The sequence below is a fragment of the Staurois parvus genome, unplaced genomic scaffold (genome assembly GCF_062004578.1).
Source record: "Staurois parvus isolate SC_StPar_1 unplaced genomic scaffold, SC_StPar_1.0 ptg000058l, whole genome shotgun sequence".
NCBI classification, from domain to species: Eukaryota; Metazoa; Chordata; class Amphibia; order Anura; family Ranidae; genus Staurois; species Staurois parvus.
The window spans coordinates 1074626-1098636 of record NW_028317854.1 but is presented as its reverse complement, the minus strand read 5'-3'; the positions used below and the strand labels follow the sequence as shown (position 1 = coordinate 1098636).

Here is a 24011-nt window from a genome sequence, read left to right as displayed (position 1 = left end):
AGAGAAGGAGAATGAGGGAAGATATGTTTGTACAAGATGGATGATCCTTTACCAAGATGGAGGTTGGAGCCAAAATGGTTGAACCGTGTCCATCTCTGTGTGCATGATTGCTACAGACCCTTTACTAGCAACTGCAATGGCATCACTATTGGCCGAGACTACATATCCCAGTGTTCAGTGTTCCATATTTGAGACTTTGAAGCTCGAAGTCTCTACTAGGTCCGTCATATGACTGAAAAAAGGAACTGCATTCAGGCAATTTTACAGTAATACATTCCAGTCTCTGCATAATCCAGTAACACCGATTCATGATGTTTTATAGTGTTGAACCAACCAGAGTTACTGAAGAGTTTGGCAAGAGAGCTCTGGAATTCTTTGCACCCTGATTTCATTAAGTATCTTTCTTGCAAGAATTATTCTTGTAATGAGTTATTAACCATTCATATGCTGTCATGAAGGCATCAGGAAATCAGAAGATTGTATTCTTACATTTCTGTAATTTTCCTTTCCTGGTGACAATCCATAGCACCATATGGACTCTCCCTGGTCTTGGAGCTATTTACTGTATGAGAATGGTGAAATTTTAATTTTTATTATTAATAAATTGATCCTTTGTTATAACTGATCCCATGGGTTATATGGGGGGCAAGCTGGCAACCACCATTCATATGCTGCCATGGATAGGCATCAGGTAAAAAAAGTATACAGTGTTCCAGTATTTGCCTAGAGTTTTGCATCAACTTACATCAGTTAGACAGAATATTATCTGGGATAATTATATCTCTGTATGTATATTTTCATTCTTTCAGACATATGGCAGCAAGAATTTGAAGCGAGTGGGAACAATCCTGCAAAGAGGAATTCTTATTCTAATGCTGTGTTGCTGCCCCTGCTGGGCAATATTTATTAATGTAGAGCGGATATTGCTACTTTGCAAACAGCACCCAGATATTGCCAGGTTAGTGGTATCTACTTCTTTCTCTTACCTTACAAACAATATGCAGAAAACAATTATTGCATTTACTGAGTTAAAGTATAATTCCAATTTTGCGAACATCCCCTGCAGCTGTTTTTTAAAAATTCCTTCATATGTTTTTGTCCTGGGGTTTGGGAGAGGTTATGTGATATTCTGAGATCTTCTCAGGATCCTCTTCTCTTTTTTGTAATGGTGGGTGGTCTTCAATCCTACAGAAAGGTGCTGATATTATGATATCAACTGAGCTATCTGGGCCTAGGCCAATATGGTGAAACTATGACTACCTGGGCTCACAAGAAGTGGGTTTATTGAGGCTGTCAAGGAGAGGCTTGCAGCAGGGTTTTTGTGAAGACAGCATAGGAGACTAGGTGATGTCTACAACAATAGCTGAATATTTTATTCTTAAAGGAGATGTTAAGGTATTTAAAACAAAATTAAATTGGAGATCTTTTTTAGGGAAAATAAAAACAAAAAATTGAGGTTTGTGCAAAATATCAATCATGGATGAATGGTGATAAACATTTCGTATATGGTCTCTCTGCCCAAGTTTTCTGGTCTTTTCAATGCTCCGTAGATTTTTACTCCTTCTGTAACATGATGGGAATCATTGCTGGTCACATTCTCTATAGCACAACTGTTTTGCATTTATCTATTATTGATATCAATACTGAAATCACACTTGTTTCTGTGCACTGAATAGGTGAGGAAGAGCAGTAACAAACATGTATGGTGATAAAATAAATTATTATTTTATAAATAAATAAACTATTAAAACACATATGCATTCTTTTTCAGGTTAACAGAAGAATATGTGATGATCTTTTTACCCGCTCTACCTGTAAGTTTTATATTGTTACTGTACTATATCCTGTCTCCTGTGTCTGGGACCTGTTTATATATATTCACATTTTCCAGTGTAGTTTATTTTAATTAATTGTAGCACTGCCCCCTTGGAGGCAGGTTGAACAAAAAAAATGATCTGATTCCTACATCCACATATTCAAAGTGGATGGGATGAACACTTGTGTTGTGATATAGTATTCTGACAGTGGGGGAGCCTTCCCTATCATCAGAATACAATGATCAGTGTTAGTGGAAAAACCAACAGGCTGGTGGTACACAAGTTGATTGATAGATTGACTTGTGTACAGCCAGCCTGCCCATACATGGAATGAAATTTGGACAGTCCCTGCTGAACTGGCTGAATTTTAATCCATGTATAAGAGGCCTTAGGCAGGGCTGAATGGCAGGCATAGTTCAGGCAGATTGTATGCAGGCAAAAGATCAAGGCAGGCTGCAGAAAAACATGGATCAGTGACCAGGCCAGGGATTTATATACATGTTCCCAAACCCACATGGACATGCAGCCTTTTGATTTGGCATTGATATGGTTTATTGGGCCTAATGCAGAGCGCCAGATTTCTTGTCACTTTAAATAGATTGTTTGGGCCAACTTGGTTAACCACTTCCGCGCCGCCCTATAGCAGAAACAGGGGTGCGCGAAATCATGTATATATATGTGATTTTGCAGGTCTGGATAGGGGGCACGTGTGTGCCACCATTTGTAGCCTCGGCTGTCAATCACCAGGTCCTGGCCTCCGATCTCCACAAATTTCCGACGGGGGAGAGACCTGTGTATAAACATCACAGATCTCTCCCTTGTTAGCTCCTGCAAACTGATTTTGTATGGCTCTGCATAGCAGAGCCATACAAAGCAGTGTGCTTACAACTGAAAGCTCAAACAGAACACACAGTGAAACAGCACACAGTTAACCCTTTGATCACCTCACATGTTAAACCCTTCCTGCCCAGTACCATTAGTACAGTCTCAGTTCTTTCTGTTACAAAGAATTTTATTATAGAATAGGAAACAGCAGAGAATCAGTCAAGAACATATGCAATGACCAGCAGGAGTATAACATACAAAAGATTCGATGGATAATACAGAATATGTACTGATGAGAAAACATGAAAATAAACTGTGTACATAAGTGCCGTACAGAAAGAAAAGACAATAAATTGCAAAAATGATAGACATTTAGAGACTAATAACATAATAAACCCTCAGGAAAAATTGTTGCAGAATGCAAGATGAATAGGAGAAAGAGCCTCTCTGAGTACAGAGAGGTACTTAACACGCAGGGCTCTCAAAGAAGTCCAGCACATGGGTGCAGTATTGCTGGTATGGGACTCAAAACAGGAATCACAATCAGCACAAATAACCTGAAGAAGACAGACTAGACAAGAGGAAAGAAAGGAGCGAAGAGAAAGGAGAAAAACAAACAGACACCAACAAAAAAAAAAGGGGGACCGCGGCACAGAAAAGAAAAGAAAATATAAATAAGCTGGTATATAAGTTTTGTATCGACAAAAGGGACTGGTCGAATCTTGACGGTTGAGCTATATCAAGCCAAGGACGCCATGTCTGTAAAAATTTTGTATGGGTGTCTAACAGTATAGCTGTCAACTTTTTGTTGACCATTATAAAGTTCATCCGGTTTTTGACAGCCTCGAAGCTGAGGAGGGTAGTCTTCCAAGCTTTCACAATCGTCAGCTTGGTGGCCATGAACAAGTGCGATGCCAGCTGCCGTTCAGGATGAAGTAGTCCCACTAATGGTTTAAACAACAGCGCTTCGTACGAGTTGCGCTTAATGTCTGTGTGGAACATAGTGCGGAGAAGGGCATAAACTCTGATCCACAATCTGCACACCTTGGGGCATGTGCCTACCAAATATGGACCATGGTACCCGTCTGCTGACAACCTCAAAAGCAAGTCAGGGAATATGTGGGAATAAAACGAGCCAGACGAGCAGGCGTGTAATACCATCTATAAAGAACCTTGTATGCGTTTTCTAGAATGATAACATTCCTACATTTGGATAATTGTTGGGTCATGATCCGCCAATCCTGCTGATCTAAAGTGCCCCCAAGTTCTGACTGCCAACGCTGATGATAACAATGGACTGGAGGAGTTCTATGAGAAATAATGGAAGAGTAGACCAGGGAAATTAAGCCCGAAGCATGGGGTCTATGTCTACGTTGACTTTCAAAGGGGGTCAACCTGTAGGGTCCCGAACGTGTCTGTATTAAAGTACTGATAAAGTGGCGGAGTTGAAGGTATCCAAAATTTTCCCGCAATGGGATATTGTAAGAAGAGCGCAGAGTTTCAAAGGCGAGTATCCGAGTGGGAGAGAGCATGGAATGAATATCATGGAAGCCATTTGCTTGCCACCAAGCAAACTGTCCAGGATTGTCACAACCTGGGGGAATTAATGGATTGTGTAGCAACCATAGTAACGGTAGATGAGCAGAAAAGAGGCCAGCAGAATATTTAATGGAGTCCCAAAGACGGAGCGTTAACGTCAACGTCGGACTAAGGGATGAGGGTCGATGAGTAGAAGGAAGCCATGGTAAAGAAGAGAGTGGAATCGGGTGGGAGTCCATCAAGTCTACAGTAGCCCACAAGGGAAAATGCTGAGATGCATGGAGGTGGGCCAAGGGGGCAATATTGGCCGCCAGATAGTAAGACTGAAGGTTCAGGACAGATAGCCCACCCTCAGTCTTACGAGCAAATAAGATTTGTTTACTGATTCTGGGTCGAGAGGAGCTCCAGATGAAAGACAGGAGTTTTCGCTGGTGAATACGCAATATATGTGAAGGAACAGGGACTGGTAAAACTCGAAACACGTACAATAATTTGGGAAGGTAAGTCATGCGGACTGCATTGATTCTACCAAACCACAGAAGCGGATAATGAGACCAGGAGGACAACAACTCCGTCAAGTCATTAAAAACAGTGGGGAAATTAGCCCGGTAAAGTCCTTCGTAAGTCAGAGTAAGCTTGATTCCTAAATATGGCAAGGCAGAAAGCCATTGAAAAGGGAACGAATGTTTCAGAGTCTCCAAAAGTGATGGTGAGAGTGGTAATCGACATAGCTTTGGACTTGGCAGGGTTAACATGGAGGCCTGGGAGAACTGCAAAGGAATCCAAAATCGCAAGTAAGTTTGGCAAAGTAACCCCCGGGTTCACAACCGATAACAATATATCATCTGCGAACATAGATAACTTGTGTTGGGAACAAGCTACATCTATTCCCTTAATATCAGGATGTATACGAATGGCTTCCGCCAACGGTTCCAAAGCCAAGATAAATAGTATGGGAGAGAGTGGGCAACCTTGTCTAGTTCCCCTGCCAATCGAAAATGTTGAAGACTCAAAACCATAATATTTGAGTTTTGCTTGAGGGGATGTATATAGCGAGGAAATCCAACGCAAGAACGAGGGACCAAAGCCAAAATGACGGAGGACCGACATGAGATAAGGCCAGGACAAGGTGTCAAAGGCCTTATTGATGTCTAGAGATAGGAGCATAATTTCAATTTTGCGAGTATGGGCCAAATGTTGTAACTGTATAATACGTCTGATGGCATCTCCGGCTTGTCTGTGGGGGACAAAACCCACCTGGTTCTTCTTAATCAAGCGAGAAAGGAAAGAATTCAAATGAGTGGCTAAGATCTTAGTGAGGATTTTCATTGCAATGTTAATAAGAGAAATTGGTCTGTAATTTGCCCAGGAAGAATGATCCCGATCCGGTTTGGGGATCATAACCACGTTAGCAGTCAAAGAGTCAGGGGAAAAGTTTGCACCTCCCTTCACCGCATTGAACATAGCGGCAAGGTGAGGAGCAAGCACATCAGCCAATTTTTTGTAATATGAAGCCATGTATCCATCTGGACCTGGGCGTTTGCCCGTCTTCAGGTCTGCAATGCATTGCAGAACTTCCGATACTTGAATATCATGGTCCATCAGGTCCTTATGGGCCTGGGTCAAAGTAGGTAAGGACAAATGAGATAGAAAGTCAGAGATAGATTGGGGATCAGCCCGTGTAGGATCCGCATAAAGTCTGGCTAATCGATGCCGGAACTCCTCCAATACTGCTACAGGATTACTGGTGAGAACATTCTGACGAGTGCGTAGAGAAATCGGTTTAGAATGGTGCGCGAAAGAGCGCAATCTACATGCTAACATGGAATCTGGTTTATTTGCTTTACTATACCGTTTCTGGCATGTCCATCGCAAAGAGCGCTCAGCCTCATCAGTCAAACAGAGATCTAGTTCCAGGCGAGCCTGATCTAACGACCTACGGTTCGATGGGGTTGGTACCTGCTTAAATTGAGCTGACGCGGAAGCTAACTTTGATTCCAGCTGACTACTAAGGGAAAATGTTTACGCAACACAAAAGCATGGTCAATTCTTGAATGAGAATGATGAGGGTGAGAATAGTAAGTATAATCTTTTCCCCGGGGGTGGAATTCACGCCATAGATCTACCAGGTCATGGTTACTTAACGTACGGGTGAAGGATTTGGCCGACGTGGACTAATTAGAGTTTTCTGCTGGGTATTTATCTAGAGATGGGTTTAATACTAAATTGGAATCTCCTGCCAGCAGAAGAGTACCCCGTTGATGGACAGCCAGGAGGGAGCAGATATGTGATAGAAAGGGTCCAGGGTTAACATTGGGAGCATAATAGGTCAGTATTGCAACATCGATACCCTGAATCATGCCCTGTAATAAAAGATACCTGCAACTTGGATCAGCAATACGCTTCACACAAACAAATGGGGTTTTGCCGTGAAAAGCAACAAGGACTCCCCTTTGTTTAGTAGGGCCAGTAGCCTGAAAAACCTGAGGGTAGCGTGCATCGAAATATTTAGGGGCAGAGGTATTTGAAAAATGAGTTTCCTGCAGACAAGCAATGTCGACATGGCGAGCCCAGAGAAACTTAAATATCTTTACCCGTTTTTGCGGAGAGTTCATGCCTTGAACATTCAAAGATAACCAGTTTAGCGACATGGCAATCGGAAGGGAACAAGATCATCTCTGTCACGATCTCCGAGAGCCCTGAAAAAAAATTTCTAAAAACACACATGACAAAAAACAGAGAAAAAAAGACAGGAAAAAAGGAAGAAAACAAGAGACCATCTGGTATATGAGCAATATTCATATGAAACAGTAAGATTAGCACAAACATCTTAATAATCCACTGTGGGTGAAATACCCACTAAAAGGCTGGATAGCGGGCAGGACACCAATCCAGTCCACTAACCAGCATGAAGGGGGACACCATAGTCCACCGGAACTACTCGACTCAATTAAGGCAAGAAAATACCAAACAAACAATTTAGGCTAATAAACCCAGGAACAATTGACCTATAGATGGCTAGTAAGGCAATAGGAAACTCATTAGGCTAGAACTTCAAAAATGAAGAAGCTCCAAAAGAGCCGGAGGGGTGAAACCGCCCACGGGACCGCCCAGTGAGCTGAGTCACACCCGCGGCCTGAGATCCGCCGCCAGATCCGCCCATCAACTATGACATAAGTAGATGCATCTACACAGAACTAACATGGTTATTTAGGCACTAGCCGCTGTGGAGAAAGTGCTTCAAGGCATAACTGCATAGGAACACATATGGGCGATGTCACCCGCATCTCAAAGAGTAAGAAAAAAAACATATGTGAAAAACCCAACCGGGCACAGAATGTCAAGTCGCAGAAACCTCCTGGAAACGCTGGGCCTGTAGAGATCGGAGAGCCTGAGAGCTACTCTAACTCGGAGGAGAAGATTTACCTGCAGACTGGGAACTCCGAGGGCGTGTAGAAACTGTAGCCTCCTCGTTCTGGGGGTGTGGTAACTCCAATTTCAGTTCCTGAAAGTGGCAGCGAAGATCAGCTGGTGAAGAAGCTTGGAACTGACAACCTTGGAAGGAGAAAGAGAGCTTGAAAGGAACGCCCCACCTGTACTTAATATCAGCTGATTGTAAAATCTGGAGGTAGGGTCTCAGGGTACGACGTTTGGCAATCGTGACTGGGGACAAATCCGCAAACAGCTGAACAGGGTGACCCTGGAATTCCAAAGCCGGACGATTCCGAGCCGCCTGTAGTAGACGCTCTTTAGTATGGTAAAAGTGGAATTTAATGATAATGTACCTGGGAGGGCCCTCTGTGGGCTTAGGAGCTAAAGCTCTATGGATACGATCAAACTCCAGTCGTTCCAAGGGGATCTCAGTTCAGGGGAGCCAGTTCCTGGAATAGAGCGGTAGCAGTACCCTGTAGATCGGTGATTACCTCAGGAATCCCGCGGATGCGTAGATTATCTCTGCGGGCTCTATTCTCAGCATCTTCCAATTTATCTTTTAAAGTTTCCAGCTCAGCATGCAGGTCATCCACCTCCTGTTCATGGCCCTCCAAGACCGTAGTCGCCAGATCCATACGTTGTTCTAGTTGATGGGCACGATGGCCCAATTCTTGTAGGCCTCTTACCAGATCAGAAGATAATTTACGAGAGGCAACCGTAATCTCCTCTCGCAGTATGGCGCGGAATTTGTGTAGCAAGGCTTCAGGGTTTTGTTCAAGAGGGCCGGTCAGGCTCAATGGGAACTGTTGCTGACTATCGCCATCCGACTCAGGATCCCCTGTAAGCTGCATGGTGTCATCAGGCTCTGGGGGCTAGGCGTTAGTTTGCTAGTGTGGTTATGCGGAGGGGATTTCTGCTGGGCCTGGTGTTTGGGTTTGGAGCGTGAGCTACGATGCATTTTTAGAGAAGTCCAGGTAGTTCACAAACACCTTTAACCAATTGAAATTATACGCCAGGGTGTAGAAGCCCAATTGCCGAGATATATGTTCCGGTGGCACGGCACAGGGAGATCACTTGGTCATCTTCCCCGATTACATGTGCGTGTCCCCCGACAGGGTTACTTTCACATAAGATCCATTGCTGCGGAACATATCATGCGTCCCACCGCAGCCAATAAATTGTAGAAAAGATTATTACACTGGGTAGGGAGGAGTAGATACAGGCAACTGATGTAACTGTAGCAGTACCCTCCATAGAGTGATGATGAAATCCCAGGTAGAACGAACATAGGTCCCAAGATCTCAGCAGATGGTGGGGCGTGAGGATCTACGACAATCAAGCCAGGTGATCAACAACAATGAAGGCCTGCCAGGGGGGCCACAGAAACCCCTAATTCACCCTCTATGGAAGGGGAGCTGATGTGTGAAGCCTCCACCCCTATCAAGGGCCGCTCATCCACTTCAATGAGCCTCCGAGCCCTAGTGGAATCCAAGTAGGCCTGGTGTGATCCCCGGGACCAACACAGAAGTCAGGGGGACCCACACAGGCTGTCCCAGCAGCTGGCCCTATAGCAGGGGGCCGGAGGGCAGAGCGGCAGCGTGGCAGCGTCCTGACCCGGACGCGGCAGCATCCTGTCCTGACCGCTTCCCGGTCGCGGCGGCAGGAAAGACCGCAGCTTTACACGCCGCGGTAGGCCACAACTTGTCCGGAGCTCCGAATGGCCGGAGGGGGGACGACAACGTGCCCCCCCTTAGATGTCAGGCAGGGTCCGCAGAGCCTCTGGAGGTCGTGCAAGGCCCGCTGTCACCTGGATGGCAGCAGATTAAACTCCAGTGTCAGTTCATTTTATTAGCACTGATCACTGTATTGGTGTCACTGGAGATGTCAGTGACACCAAGGCAATTCCCCCCAGTGTCAGAATGCCCACCGCAGTCCCGCAGTCCTGCTATAAGTTGCTGATCACCACCATTGCTAGTAGAAAAAAAAATAAATAAAAAATTCCATTATATATACAGCCATTTGTAAACACTAAAACTTTCAAGTAAACCAATTAATTTACACATATTGGGATTTTTTTAGCAAAGACATGTAGCAAAATACATTTTGGCCTAAATTTATGAAGAAATTTGATTTTTAAAATTTTTTCACTGGACATGTTTAATAGCAAAAAGTCAAAAGTATTGTTTTTTTCTCAAAATTGTTGGTCTTTTCTTGTTTATAGCGCTAAAAATAAAAAACTCACAGGTGATCAAATACCACCGAAAGAAAGCTCTATTTGTGGGAAAAAAAGAACGTACATTTAATTTGTGTGCAGCATTGTATGACTGCACAATTGTCAGTTAAAGTAATGCAGTGCTGTACCGCAAAAAATGGCCTGGTCAGGAAGGCGGGTAAATCCTCTGGTGGGCAAATGGTTAAAGGCTAAGTTCACATTTTGAAACAAAATAATAAATGCACATATTTTTACAGGCAAAAAATTTGCTTTTATTATTTTTTTTCTTATGAGCTTGCAGAGCATTGCACCTGCGATCAGTGGAATGCGGATGCAATGTCATTCTCCTGTACACACTGCAAAGAGCTCTCTGCCCGTACCTCTGTATGGGAAGACAGTTCCTGAGCTAAAGCAATGTGTATGTATGCCGAGCATGCTGATCAGTGCTTTCACAGTTCACTGATACTACAAGTCTGTCTGCCGTGGTTACTATTTTCTGGCTGTTCACACTTACTGAAAAAAAAAACCCACTTAATAATAGTATAACTAATGTACTGCACTTAACTACTAGGGGACTGCCCACAGTACATATACTGTGGCAAGGCAGCCCCTGTGCGCAGGATCACGTTTATAAACATCATCCTGATTTCGGGGTAGGGAGCGCTCGCGAGGCACCGATCATGGCCGCGGGTGTCAGTCACCGGGTCCTGGCCGGTGATTACCCGCCGGAGCCCAGCGATTGCCGGCAAACACTGATAGGGAGCACAGCTGCATTATTTTCAATGGAGCTCTCCTCCCTGTCAGTTTTCAGCACACTGTTCCGGATTGCTGAGTTCAGGTTTCCGGATCAGTGTGTTACTGTGAAGTACACACCCTCCGCCCCCTAGTAAACACTCCCCTCACACAGTTAACCCTTTGATTGCCTTCTAATGTTAACCCCTTCCTCCCCAGTGCCATTAGTACAGTGTCAGTGCTTTTTTTTTGCACTGGTCACTGTATTGGTGTCACTGGGGATGTCAGTGACCCCAAGTCAGTTCCCCCCAGTGTCAGAATGTCCGCCGCAGTCCCACGATAAGTTTCTGATTGCCGCCATAAGTCGCTGATCGCCGCTGTTATTAGTATAAAAAAAAAATCCAGTATCTATACGTCATTTGTAAATGCTATAACTTTCACATAAAACATTTTGGTCTAAATTTATGACGAAATTTGATTTTTTTACTGGACATGTTTTATAGCAAAATGTCCAAAATATAGTTTTTTTTCTCAAAATTGTTGGTCTTTTTTTTATAGCACATTCGCGTTGAAACTCATTACGGTTTCTGAATTTAAATTTTTTTTGGACCTAACCCTCAACATGGGAATTACTAAAAATAATGAATTGCGGTTGTATTGGTGCACAGACCCGATTCATCATATCCAGTGTTCTCTGCTGCCATGGCCAGGCATTGATATGAGAGTATAATGTGCTTTATGCATTTCAATGACAATACACTCTGTTGTCCTCGGGGTGACCCTCCACAAAATTCGGCCCCTCGTAAATCACCTTAGCCAAAAATTTTCAGATGTCTATACTCCCCAACAAAAAATCTGTGTTGATGAGTCTCTTATTCATTTTTCTGACCGCCTTGCATTCAAACAATTTCTCCCCAGCAAGCGTGCCAGATATGGGGTCAAGATGTAGAAGACCTGTGTGAGGGCAACAGGCTATACATATAAGTTTCAGATTTACGAGGGAAACCCCTGGATGCCCAGACTACATGGGGAGCAGTAGCAAGGTAGTTTGGGACTTGGAATCATCCTTTTTCCATATGGGGTACCACTTACAGTGGGGCAAAAAAAGTATTTAGTCAGCCACAAATTGTGCAACTTCTCCCACTTAAAAAGATGAGAGAGGCCTGTAATTGGCATCATAGGTAGACCTCAACTAGGAGAGACAAAATGAGAAAAAAAATCCAGACAATCACATCGGCTGATTTGGAAAGAATTTATTTGCAAATTATGGTGGAAAATAAGTATTTGGTCACCTACAAACAAGCAAGATTTCTGGCTCTCACAGACCTAAACCTTCTTCTTTAAGAGGCTCCTCTGTCCTGCACTCATTACCTGTAACAATGGCACCTGTTTGAACTTGTTATCAGTATAAAAGACACCTGTCCACAACCTCAAACAGTCACATTCCAAACTCCACTATGGTGAAGACCAAAGAGCTGTCGAAGGACACCAGAAACAAAATTGTAGACCTGCACCAGGCTGGGAAGACTGAATCTGCAATAGGCAAGCAGCTTGGTGTGAACAAATCAACTGTGGGAGCAATAATTAGAAAATGGAAGACATACAAGACCAATGATAATCTCCCTCGATCTGGGGCTCCACGCAAGATCTCACCCCGTGGGGTCAAAATGATCACAAGAACGGTGAGCAAAAATCCCAGGACCACACGGGGGGACCTAGTGAATGACCTGCAGAAAGCTGGGACCAACGTAACAAAGGCTACCATCAGTAACACACCAAGCTGCCAGGGACTCAGATCCTGCAGTGCCAAACGTGTCCCTCTGCTTAAGCCAGTACATGTCCGGGCTTGTCTGAAGTTTGCTAGAGAGCATTTGGATGATCCAGAAGAGGATTGGGAGAATGTCATATGGTCAAATGAAACCAAAATAGAACTGTTTGGTAGAAACACAACTCGTCGTGAATGCTGAGTTGCATCCAAAGAACACCATACCTACTTTGAAGCATGCGGGTGGCAACATCATGCTTTGTGGCTGTTTCTCTGCAAAGGGACCAGGACGACTGATGCATTGTACGGACAGAATGAATGGGGCCATGTATTGTGAGATTTTGAGTGCAAGCCTCCTTCCGTCAGCAAGGGCATTGAAGATGAAACGTGGCTGGGTCTTCCAACATGACAATGATCCCAAACATACCACCCAGGCAACGAAGGAGTGGCTTCATAAGAAGCATTTCAAGGTCTCGAGGTGCTTCAAGACCTGGTCTCAGGGTGCTCCAAGTCCATCCACACCATCAGGGGCCCTAGTGAACAAGTGCTCCGGAACTTAGACTCCGCGCTCCGGGAAACCTGACCAGTGGGTTGCTAGAGGTGCTGCCAGGTGGTCCCTTACAGTTCCCTTTCCTGCATTGACCGTAGGAAGCTGGATGCTTACTTTTTACTCATGTGGACTCTATAGGGATTAAGCTCTATGCAAGGGTTTTTTCAGTTAATGAGCACAAACATGCAAAGAGAAATACTAAGAGGACTGTTGGTTGTTGAGTGGGATTGCTCCTTACTGGTGGCTAGAGAGTATACATATTTTTTTTGCTTTTATTTCATTATTTAAAGGAGAAGTAGGGTCAAAGCTCTTTTGGCCATACTTCTCCTGTGGGTCTCAGGAGTGTGCTTAGTTCTGCGCTCCTGTGACCAGTATTTAGTGGAAAGCGGGCTAAAGTCCTCTGTCGGCTGATGTCTCTGAGCTGGTCCAGGGTCTACAGAGATATTGACTTTAAAGTCGGGATCCATCTAGATTCCTGACTGGCAGCTGGCTCAGCCTCTCAGCGAGCCACTGAGAGGCTGAGCCAGTTGCTCCCACTCCCTCCACAGCCCAACGCTCAAGTGAGGATTGAAGACGGCGAACTGAGCGATCAGCAGTCTTTGATCACTTGGTTCTCGGTCTTAGAGGTGGCTGGGTACAGATGCTGCATTGCATCCACCTGGATGAGTATGTGTGTTTTTTTTTTTATTCCCGAATTGCTTTTTTTAATTGTTTCAGTTACACAAAATATGTTTTTGCATCTTTTCTATGCCTTTCTTGAGAGATTTCTCCTCACTTCCTGCTATGCTGGCCACTGGCTCTGGGGCAGAAGGTAATGGAAAAGTTGTCCGTGGAGATGTGGACAATAATAAAACCCCAACAAGGGCTATAATTTTTCTCCACTCCACTAAAAGCTGTCCTCCTATCTTTATTGGAAAAATGTAGGGCTCATGTTGGTGGGTGTTCTTGTTAAATGCTGCCTTTGCTATTGGAAAACAAATGCATGCATTTGAATGGGAAACAATGTTTGACAAGAATAGGCTGCGATTGACCTGCTTTGCCTGCAGTTGAAATGTACCTTAACAGGGCATGCTACATCCAAAGGAATGCAACACAAAACAGCACTCTCTGAACTGTTAAATTACAGTCAATACGATTTTTCTGATCTGCATTTGCTATATTCCAAATGCATGTCAAGTCTAAGAAAACAATGCCTGTCAACATGAGCCCTTGCCCTCACGTCTGGCCTGAAGGATCACCATCACTGAAATAGGAAGTGAGGGAAAATCTTACACAATAGAGGCACAGGCAGTAATAATATTCTAATTTCTTTTCCACTATCTATGAACTAAATTTTACTTTATATGTTTCTAATTCTCATCACAGGCTGTATTTCTTCAGCAACTGCAATTAAGATATTTGCAAAATCAGGTAAAAATTCTTGTAAAGTTGTAAAGTCTACATTCTCTAGCTGACATGTTATTTTAGTTGCAGACAATTTCTCCTATTCAACCTTTTTAACTTTTTATATGTGTTTATTAGCATTATAAAAAGAGAGTGGTTTGGCTATAGGTTTTTCATTAATCTCTTGTCTTGGTGCTTGAGGTCTTTGACCCTTTAAAGTAGTTCTAAAGGTAGAAGGTTTTTTACTTTAAGGCAATCTCTGCATTAAGGTAAGAAACCTTCTGCGTGCAGCTTCCCCCTTCACCACCCCCTCTTATACTTACCTGAGCCAGATCTTGATGCAGCGATGTGCACAGGGGCGGAATGACAACTCATGGGGCCCCTGGACAATAGGGGATCATGGGGCCCCTGTGTCCTTGCCCAAGCTCAAAAAAGCCTATGAAAAAGTACCAGGGGCATCTCATGGGGCCCCCTACTGACCCAGGACCCTCGGGCAGTGCCCGAGTTTCCAATTAGTCAGTCCGCCCCTGGATGTGCACAAGCACAAAGCTAATTTCATAAATTTAGAGCAGCGCTAATTTAAAGCAACACGGTTTATTTATGAAATAGTTTTTGTACTCAGTGATTATATTGATTATATAGCAGTTGTTTAATCCGCAGCAGGCAAATTCATAGGAATCATTTATTTACACATTTTATGCACTTTAACTTACCATTTCCTAGGCACTAGATCTTTTTAGTCTCTCTTGATGTGCATGAGCAATGACTCATTTCTCATTGACTCCGAGACTGCCATTGACTCCTACTGCTGTCAATCACAGGCAGTCACGAGGGAGCAGGGTCGAGCCACTCCATTTGTGTGAATTGACACACAGAGCACGGCTCGGTAGAGAGTCCTCATGAGTGCCCCAATAGCATCTGTCTTGCTATGAGGGCACTCACTGGGGGGGGGGGAGAGCCCAGAAGAGGAGGTTCGGGGCTTCTCTGTGCGAAACCATTGCACAGAGCAGGTAAGTATAACATGTTTGTTATTACAAAAAAAAAAATAAAAACTATCCTTTACAATCACTATAAGGCTTGGCTCACACTACTGTGACTTGGGATCCGATTTGTGAGACCCCAAGTCACATGACATGTGAAATCCAATGTTAGTCAATGAGAGCTCTCTTAATTAGCACTACTGAAGTTGCTCCAACTTTAGAAAAGGTTCCTGTACTACTTCAAGATGACTTCTATCTGACTTGTGCCTATAGACTTTAATGGAAGTCTCCTTCAAGTCGGATCATCATCTATATTGATGTGATTTGGATTCAACATTACAGAAAGATTACCCAGGCATTCCCTGAAAGTTGCTTCAGAGTTGATTCAAAGTCGCTTCAAAGTAGTACAGAGTTAAAGTAGTACTCAAATTGCTTGGCAAAGTCGCACTGAAGTCATGCAACTTTCACTTCTTCCAGTTTTTTTCTTGTCTTTTTTATTATTGAAAAGAATGGCACAAAACATGCAAAAATGCTCTAAAATGTCCTAGAATTTAGTTTGAATTAAAATATGAATCAGTTGCTTTGGGTTATACAGTCTGTGCTTTTCCTTACCAAAGAACCCAGAAGACCTAAAATTGGTCACAAATGAAGGACAGACTACCCATTGGTGCATCCTTGGAGCCTGCCTGAACATGCCACTTGTATGACTGCTGTTACCAAATCACTATCCACTGCCAACTCCAGCCAGTTGAGTTGATATCATACCCCCAGGTAACTGTTGTGCTCACTGCCGTTTTAAGGCATATTCTAGTACCTTGGGTGACACATTAATGAGGTGTGGTAATCAAAGGGGTCCAAAGGGTACAGTCCCAAAGGGCTGGCCAGACACCTCTGGTGTGGTTCAGAGTGTCCAAAAGGAAAAGAAAAGAAGGGGGTGGAAGAGCCCTTATAGTGTAGTAAATTGTTACAATATCGGTTAGGATAAATAAAGAAGGCATATTGCTCGGGGAATGTTTCCACAATTGGCAGGAAAGAAATATAAAATGACTTGCAGCTATTGAGGCTGCAGTCACCCAATAGGGAGGGAAACATGCAACTTTCTGAGTGAGCATGTGGAGAAAACCTGTCTCCACAGAGGGTTGAGATGATCACTCTCTGTGCCACAGGGGGGTCCCATCCTGAGTTCTCTGTGGGATTTTTAGGTATATATTTAGGTATTAGGTATATACAGAGTAAGGTGTTTAAGAATAGGTGGGAGTCATCTATTTTGTATAAACATAAAGTTTATTTATTTCAAAACAAATTAAATGCATTTTGAGGCTAAAGTTGCCACTTCCTCGGTTCAAGGTGATAACAATGGTGTTGATTGCAGTGAGGTGATGTCATTCAGTGAGGGTGGATCTCAGGAAGCCTTCCCTGGATGACATCACCTCAACAGAATCAACGCCATTAATTTACCTTGAACTGAGTAAGTGGCAGCTTTAGCAGTGAAATGTGTTTTATTTTGTGAAATAAAGAAACTTTAATATTTATACATAACAGATGACTCCCATCTTTTCTTAAAAACTTCACTCCAAGCACCTCTGCCAATCGAATGACCAACAGGCCTTGTCCTCAAACTCCTTTTGCACATTCATAAAACAATTCTTGATGATCCAAATTATTGGTATAGTACAAGTCCACATTTTTTACATAAATATAACCAATTTAAACATCATGAGTCCCAATTCCAAATATTGGCATAGCTAATACATGCCCTGCACAATGAAAGCTAATAAGGAGGGAGTTACTGCGGTGCTACAAACTGTGTGTTGCTCCAAATAGCCTGGCCGACCATTCTTAGGACTTAGTATTGTGGTGCTATGAATAGCACTTTTATGGCTTTATAAAAGCCTCCCCTGGATTTAAAAAAAGCATAATTTTTTTTCATGCGGAATTATACAACTATACATTTTCCTTTTCTAGGGTATCATGTGGCCTCAGGTTTATATAGGTGTAGCAGCAAACATCATCAATGCTGTTATCTGCGCTATTTTCATGTATGTCTTCAAGATGGGATTTAAGTAAGTATGCCACATTTATTTTTAAGTCTCACTTTTATTTTGAGTTCACCCAAAGCCAATTATTTTACAAAAAAATTACCCAGTCATTTCACAAATGAACAGTAGTATTGGAACAGATGGATGGATTTTTCTACTTGCTGATTACTGTGATAGTGCCATTTAAACAGTATGCAGGGAGATATAAGGTGGGTGAAATTCAGAGTGAAAGAACCTGCAATTGTATTAGTATCTAGTTATATTCTGTGTATCCAAGAAAGAATCCAGGCCTTTTTTAAAACAATCCACTGAGCTGGCCAGAACAAACTCTTGAGGGAGTCTATTCCACATGTTCACAGCTCTCACTGTGAAGAAACCTTTCCGTGTTGGGAGATTAAATTTATTTTCCTCCAGACATAAAGAGTGCCCCCCTGTTCTCTGTGATGACCTCAGGGTAAATAACTCTACACCGAGTTCACTATATGAACCACTGATGTATTTATACATGTTGATCATATCCCCCTTAATCTCCTCTTCTCAAGAAAGAATAAATTCAGTTCCTTTAATCCTTCCTCATAGCTGAGCTCCTCCATGCCTCTTATCAGTTTGGTTGCCCTTCTCTGCACTTTCTCCAGTTCCTCAATGTTCTTTTTGTGAATTGGTGCCCAAAATTGAACTGCATATTCCAGATGAGGTGTTACTAATGATTTGACAATGACAATGTTTTAAAAAAACCTTTTATTAGTGACTGTCACTGTTTTCCCCCAATTGAAAATGCTAGCTGAATAACTGTGATGGCTTTAAACCTTTGTCATTTTTTCAGATAACTTTTCAATTGCTTTTACACTGCTCCTTTGCATAAATGCGGTAAAAACGTATATGGGTATTTGCCACATTTCTAATGCATTCTGCACCTGTGAAAAAAGGACACATGGCTCCAAAAACAAACCAAAAATACAATTGCAGGTGCATTTTTTATGTGTTTTAGCCACATTTTTGATGCATTCTCAATTTATTTTAATGGGGGGGGGTGTATTTGTAGTGCTCACCAAACATGCACCAAAAATGCTGCTTGCAGGACTTTTAAAAATGCAACTGACCCACAATGGACTGATGTGAAGAGCTCTGTAGGATTTAATGGTCATATCTTTTTCGTCCACTTTTGGTAAGGCAAAAACGGAAGAAAAACTGATCAGTGTGAAAGGGTCCTTCAGGTTTTCAAATACTGGCTTCAAAACTTTATTACATATTCTTATCAGTAAAATGAGAAAAGCCAGTATTTATCTGTATACCAGGTAAGTGACTGAAAGTACTGAAACAAGACTGAGCATTTCAGCACAATAGCCAGACAACTTTCATTTTAAGATAGAGAGGTTTTCAATGGCAGCCTTGAGGTTTCTCATGTAGCAAGTTTGCTATAACTGTATAGGTGTAGATGCAGGATCATGGTCATCAAGACCCAGCATTGTTTCTGTGCATTACATAATTTTTATTAAATGAATAAAGTGAAGTTTTAACACATCTCTTTAGTTTGGGATGTACTGATTACATACAGACTAAGTGTAGATGCCCCAGAATCAGATAGGATATAAAGTGGAGAGATGAGTAAGGAAATACAGGCAGCCATGTTGCTCAAATTCTGATTGTGTGTGTTGCTTAAGGTTTGCATGATGTTGTAATATAAATATCTAATCAACAGTGTTTTTGTATTTACTTAATCAATTTCTGAATACATGTATTTGTAAATACTGTATATATCCATGATAATAATTTACTTATATTTTTTTCAGAAGTTCAGCTTGGGCAAACACAGTTTCTCAGTGGATGATGTTACTTACACTTTTTTTATATATAGTTGGTAAAAAACTACATGTGGAAACATGGGGAGGTATGTTAAAGAAGTACATAGTTGGGTCTTTTCTCACATGGGAGGCACAGCTGCATACAGAAAACCTGTTCAATTCAATGACAGGCAGATGGCTGCAAAAATGTGCATGGATTTCCAAGTGCTTCCCAAAGTATGTATCCAGAGGTGCCTGATGCACAGGTCAAATTGCAGCCTGATCCCATAATGGGATTACAGCCATTGGCAATGGTGTACAGAACAGTAAGCGTGTGTGTATGACGCCTTGCAAAAGTCAGCCATTATATTGATGACCTGCTTTTAGTCTTGAGTGGTACATTGGAACAAATTGGTGCCTTTGTTGAGTTTCTGAATATCAATTAATTCATTTACCAGTTTAAGAGTGATGTAAATTTGGAAATAATTGATTTTTTGAACATTACTCTAAGAAAGGACCTTTTGACAAGTGAAGTGATGACTACCACTTTTAAAATAGTATGCCGTGGGAACACCACCCTGGAAGGTAGCAATTATCATCCCTCTATTATTATTATGGCCATATCAGCAGAGGAATTTATTAGAGCATGGTGGAACTGTTCTCATGACCTGTTTTTTTTGTTTTAAGGAAATAGACATCCTTACAGATAGGTTAATGGCTAACGTTTATCCAGATTAGTGTATCGAGAGAGCAAGAGCCAAGGTATTACATCTTAGATGGGAAGTTTTGTTGGCTGGTTCATCTAGGATCTGGTGCCAGCAGAACAAACATATATTTGTGTTTTCAAAGAAATAAAGTAAAGCAGTATCACTAAGAAACACCTACCTATTTTGAATGTAGATAGACAGTTAAATCATTTTTTGAAGGAAGGTTGTTGATTTTCGAGCAGAAGGGTTCCTACTTTCGGTAGTCTTCTAGTCTTAACTATAGTTTTCCTTTAAAACAAACATGTGCTTTGACCTTATAGAGATCAAAACAATGGGTTCACTGTAATGGTGGATCTATCAGCACCACATATTTTCTCCTCATTCCCCTTCCTTTTTGTTTAACCCCGTAGAGCGAAGAATACTCCCATATGACAGCACTGGTAATTGTTTGTTCAGGTACCTAGAGCTTGCATAGGGCTTCTTGTCCTGTGGTGAGGAAACAAAAATTAGGTAAATATAAAACTTTGATTTGGCATTGGCAAAGCACAGATTCAAGGTTTACCTTAAAGTTACACTAAACAATATCTTTATTCCCCCACAATCATCCATATACATCTGCTACTTAATTGCTCTGTAACCTGTTCCAGGAGCTTCCAAACCTCTAATTTCCTCCCTATTCAGTTTGTTTGAAATGAGCATTGTATATTAATTGTGGACACATGCACATGCACTTGCATGGCAGCAAGCAAGTGTGGGTGGCTATGTTCCTACATACAGTGGGACCATGGAGAACAAACATAGCCACCCTCTAACTGAAAGCTTGATCACAGAAGTTAAAAACAAGAACTGTGGAGATTTGGAGGAGACTGAGAGCAATAGTAGGCACTTTTTTGAGTTAAGAGTACATAAATGAATAGAAAATATTTTTTGTTAAACCAGAGTTTAGCATTCCTTTAAGGTTGCATATTCGACAATAAAATGGTTAACACACTAAGGGATGGATTTACTAAAAGAGAGAGTGCAAAATCTGGTGCAGCTCTGCCTAGAAAACAATCAACTTCCAATTTTATTGTCAAAGCTTAATTTAACAAGCTGAAATTAGAAGCCGATTGGCTACCATGCAGTTGCACCAGATGTTTTACTCTCCAGTTTTAGTAAATCTACCCCTAAGAGACTAATACACAATGCTCTTAATATATCCAATGTATAGCAGTGTTTATGGTTGTTTAGATATACATGCTCATCTTGCTGTTTTGGAAAATGTTCTCTTCTCAGGATGGTCCAAAGACTGTCTTCAGGAGTGGGATATATTCTTACGTCTTGCTATTCCCAGCATGCTGATGTTTTGCATTGAATGGTGGAGCTTTGAAATGGGAGGATTTTTAACAGGTTGGTTTCTGCATTATATGGATACTTTTGTTCACCTCTGTCTGATGTATTTTCAGGATCCTGACACTCTTTTACGCCTTCTACTGGCTCTGGATGCAGTGATCTCTTTATAGGTTTAGGTAGCCTGTCCACCTGCAGGGACTTGATCAAGAGGTCATCAGTGTGCATCCTTATTGGTTCAGCTTCTTATTAAGGGCAACTTATGAATCTCAGAGTGATTTTTTTTAACTCAATGCTATGACTCCCTTTTGCATTTCAGATTGACTTCAGTTGCTAAACGTGCTTGTGCTTACTTTACTAGTATTCTGATTGTCCTGAGAGTGGCTGCATTCTCCGACTACATGTCCATCCCTTGTTCTGGTATTGACATTTGTCTCTGATCACAACTATCTTTGGTGGCACTTCCAAGATATTCATCTGTCAAGGGGCATAGATCATTTTCTATTCCTGGGGTAAAGGGGTTAAACTCTCTCAATGTATTATATAGTTTATCTAGTTGACATCCCAAGGTTTGATATACCAACTGTATCCCTACTGAATGAATTACTTACTTGGAGTCATACTAAGGCTTTTTTTTCAAACACTATAAAGTTGAAACACACAGTGAATAAAATGCAGTTGCAGGAGCATTGCTAGATATGCAATAGACCTAGAGCACCTCCAGGCACACAGAAGAGTCCATCCCTGTGGCATGCACTGTGGCAAATAGTGGGTGTGATTAGATCATGCATAACAGCGGAAGCATCCGAAAGGGGAACAGTTAAATTGATACTAAAGACTATTTTTTTTTTAATAAAAAAATGATATTGTACAGAAAGGTAACTTTTCTCTTCTTCTGGCAGTCCCCTTCTGTGCTTTCAGCTCCTCATTCCTGAGGGTGCCTCCTGTAGCAAGCCAGGTGTTATGGAGTAACCTGCGCATGCGCAATCATATTGAGCCCCAAACTGAGCTGTGTTTGTCCACAGACACACACAGCGCCCACTGCCTCCTCACAAGAGTTTGACTGGAGGCAGAAGGAGCCTGTGGTTTCTCCTGTGAAAGCAGGAGGTCAAGGGAACAGTGCTGGGGCCAGAGACAGTACTAGAGTCGTGACGTGGAGCAAGTTAAGCGTCAAAGGACAGGTAGTGGGGCATTTTTTACATTAATGCAGAGAATGCAGCAGCACTCCTTGGGGGGCAGGGTGAAACATGTTGGGGGTGTGGCATGGCTGTTACACTTTTTCACCTGGGGTTTGTAGAGATGTGGGGCGCATATGAAAGTTTTCGTCCCTGTACATTGCTGCCTGGAGCTGGGATGAGCTCCTTCCTAGCTTGCTCTCACAGTTGTTGGCTTAATTGATTGGGATCCTAACAGCCTGAGTAGTATCCACGCTTTCAGTTTGGGGTCACAGTACTCACTGTATACAACTGTATTCACTGCATGCATTTGCTGTAGTCCTTGTACCCACAAAATATGATTTAATTACTAAGCCAAAATTAAAGTGGAACTAAACCCTTCTACCCTGCCATCTTAGCCTCTGTTTGATCTGCGACAGCCATGGTGCTGCTCATGTGGTCAGTGATGACACCAGCTATTTGATGGTTTGACAGTTTGGTTAACAGCACGAGCACAGTTAGCATTCCCAGCATACTAGAATGTAACTGTGTTTTAAACTGTTAAATCAATCGGTCTAATTGTGCTTTAGAAGGCACACAGACACACATAAACCTTTAGGACAAAGGATCATTTTTAAAATATAAACTTTTACATTTTATATGCTTTTTTGCCCACTGAATATAGACAGAACGTTAATGTTTTGTTTGATCCTACCTGTAAGAGGAATTTCAATGAAAATATTAGGCACTATCAGCAACTGCTTAAACAAAAAAATCTTGTAAAGATTGCCATGCTCTTTACTGTTCCTCATTAGGAGGGACAGCCTCTCTTTTGGGACTAAGTCCCTCTGCCCCTTATTCCTCCATAGTTGTCCCTTTTTGTTTTAACCTGATGTCTAGAAATCTGTTCAAAATTTAATATTTATCAAAAATAAGTAAATAAACCTTTCAACCTCTACGTATTGCATCTGTTATTAGGAAAAGATGGTACAAAGGAAAAGTAGTGGTAGAATCTGTTTAACCAGTAATTTTTTGGAATATTAATTCTTCACAGTCCTTGTAATTGGGGTGTGGCTTTTGCCTATATACTTTTTGCTACACTATGTGCCTCTTTCCCAGAAATTTGGGACGTATGAATTCATGTGGAATAGGGAACTTACAACACAGCATACAAAATGAACTAGTATTGAAATGGGTTGCATAGTATAGTGTACAGCTTGAGATGGTGCAGAATAGGGACTGTAGTGCACAGCATTCAGAATGAGCTGATGTGGAATACAGAATATACATTTTAGTCATACGTAGACATGTGCAATTTGTTACAAATCGACAAATTCGGACATTTTCATTATGTATCCAAATCTCCAAATAACAGTAACATTTTTCAATGAATCTGAAATACATGATAATGAAACAACGAAATTCATTTGTTTCTCAGATGGTTGAAGCATCTGAATTAGCAAATGATCCAAATTGATTTGTTAATAGTTGGTTGTCAAGGAGCGGACGTCCACCATGTCCTTAACAACCATGCCTCATCTGCTATCAGCAGGAATCCCCACTGATGACAGAATGTAAACAAATTGTCAACATTACATTTTTTTTTTTAAACACAGCATGGCCCCCCCCCCCAATCCATACCAGGCCCTTTGGGTCTGGTATTGATTTTGAGGGAAACCCCATGCCTAAATTTAAAAAAATGGCATGGGGTCTCCCCCCAAAATCCATACCAGACCCTTATCCAAGTATGCAGCCCAGCAAGCCAG

At 42.1% G+C, this 24011-nt stretch overlaps 1 protein-coding gene across 2 annotated transcripts in view; it reads left to right on the top strand.

The window, feature by feature from the left end:
• Positions 1-24011, top strand: part of LOC149469843 (multidrug and toxin extrusion protein 2-like) — a 169633-nt gene that overhangs the window by 47456 nt on the left and 98166 nt on the right. For both annotated transcript variants that reach the window (XM_089668441.1, XM_089668442.1), the window contains exons 4-9: positions 810-958; positions 1772-1814; positions 14238-14282; positions 17201-17298; positions 19065-19162; positions 21038-21151. In XM_089668441.1, the coding sequence (XP_089524567.1) occupies positions 810-958; positions 1772-1814; positions 14238-14282; positions 17201-17298; positions 19065-19162; positions 21038-21151 (547 nt within the window). The remainder of the gene's footprint in view (positions 1-809; positions 959-1771; positions 1815-14237; positions 14283-17200; positions 17299-19064; positions 19163-21037; positions 21152-24011) is intronic.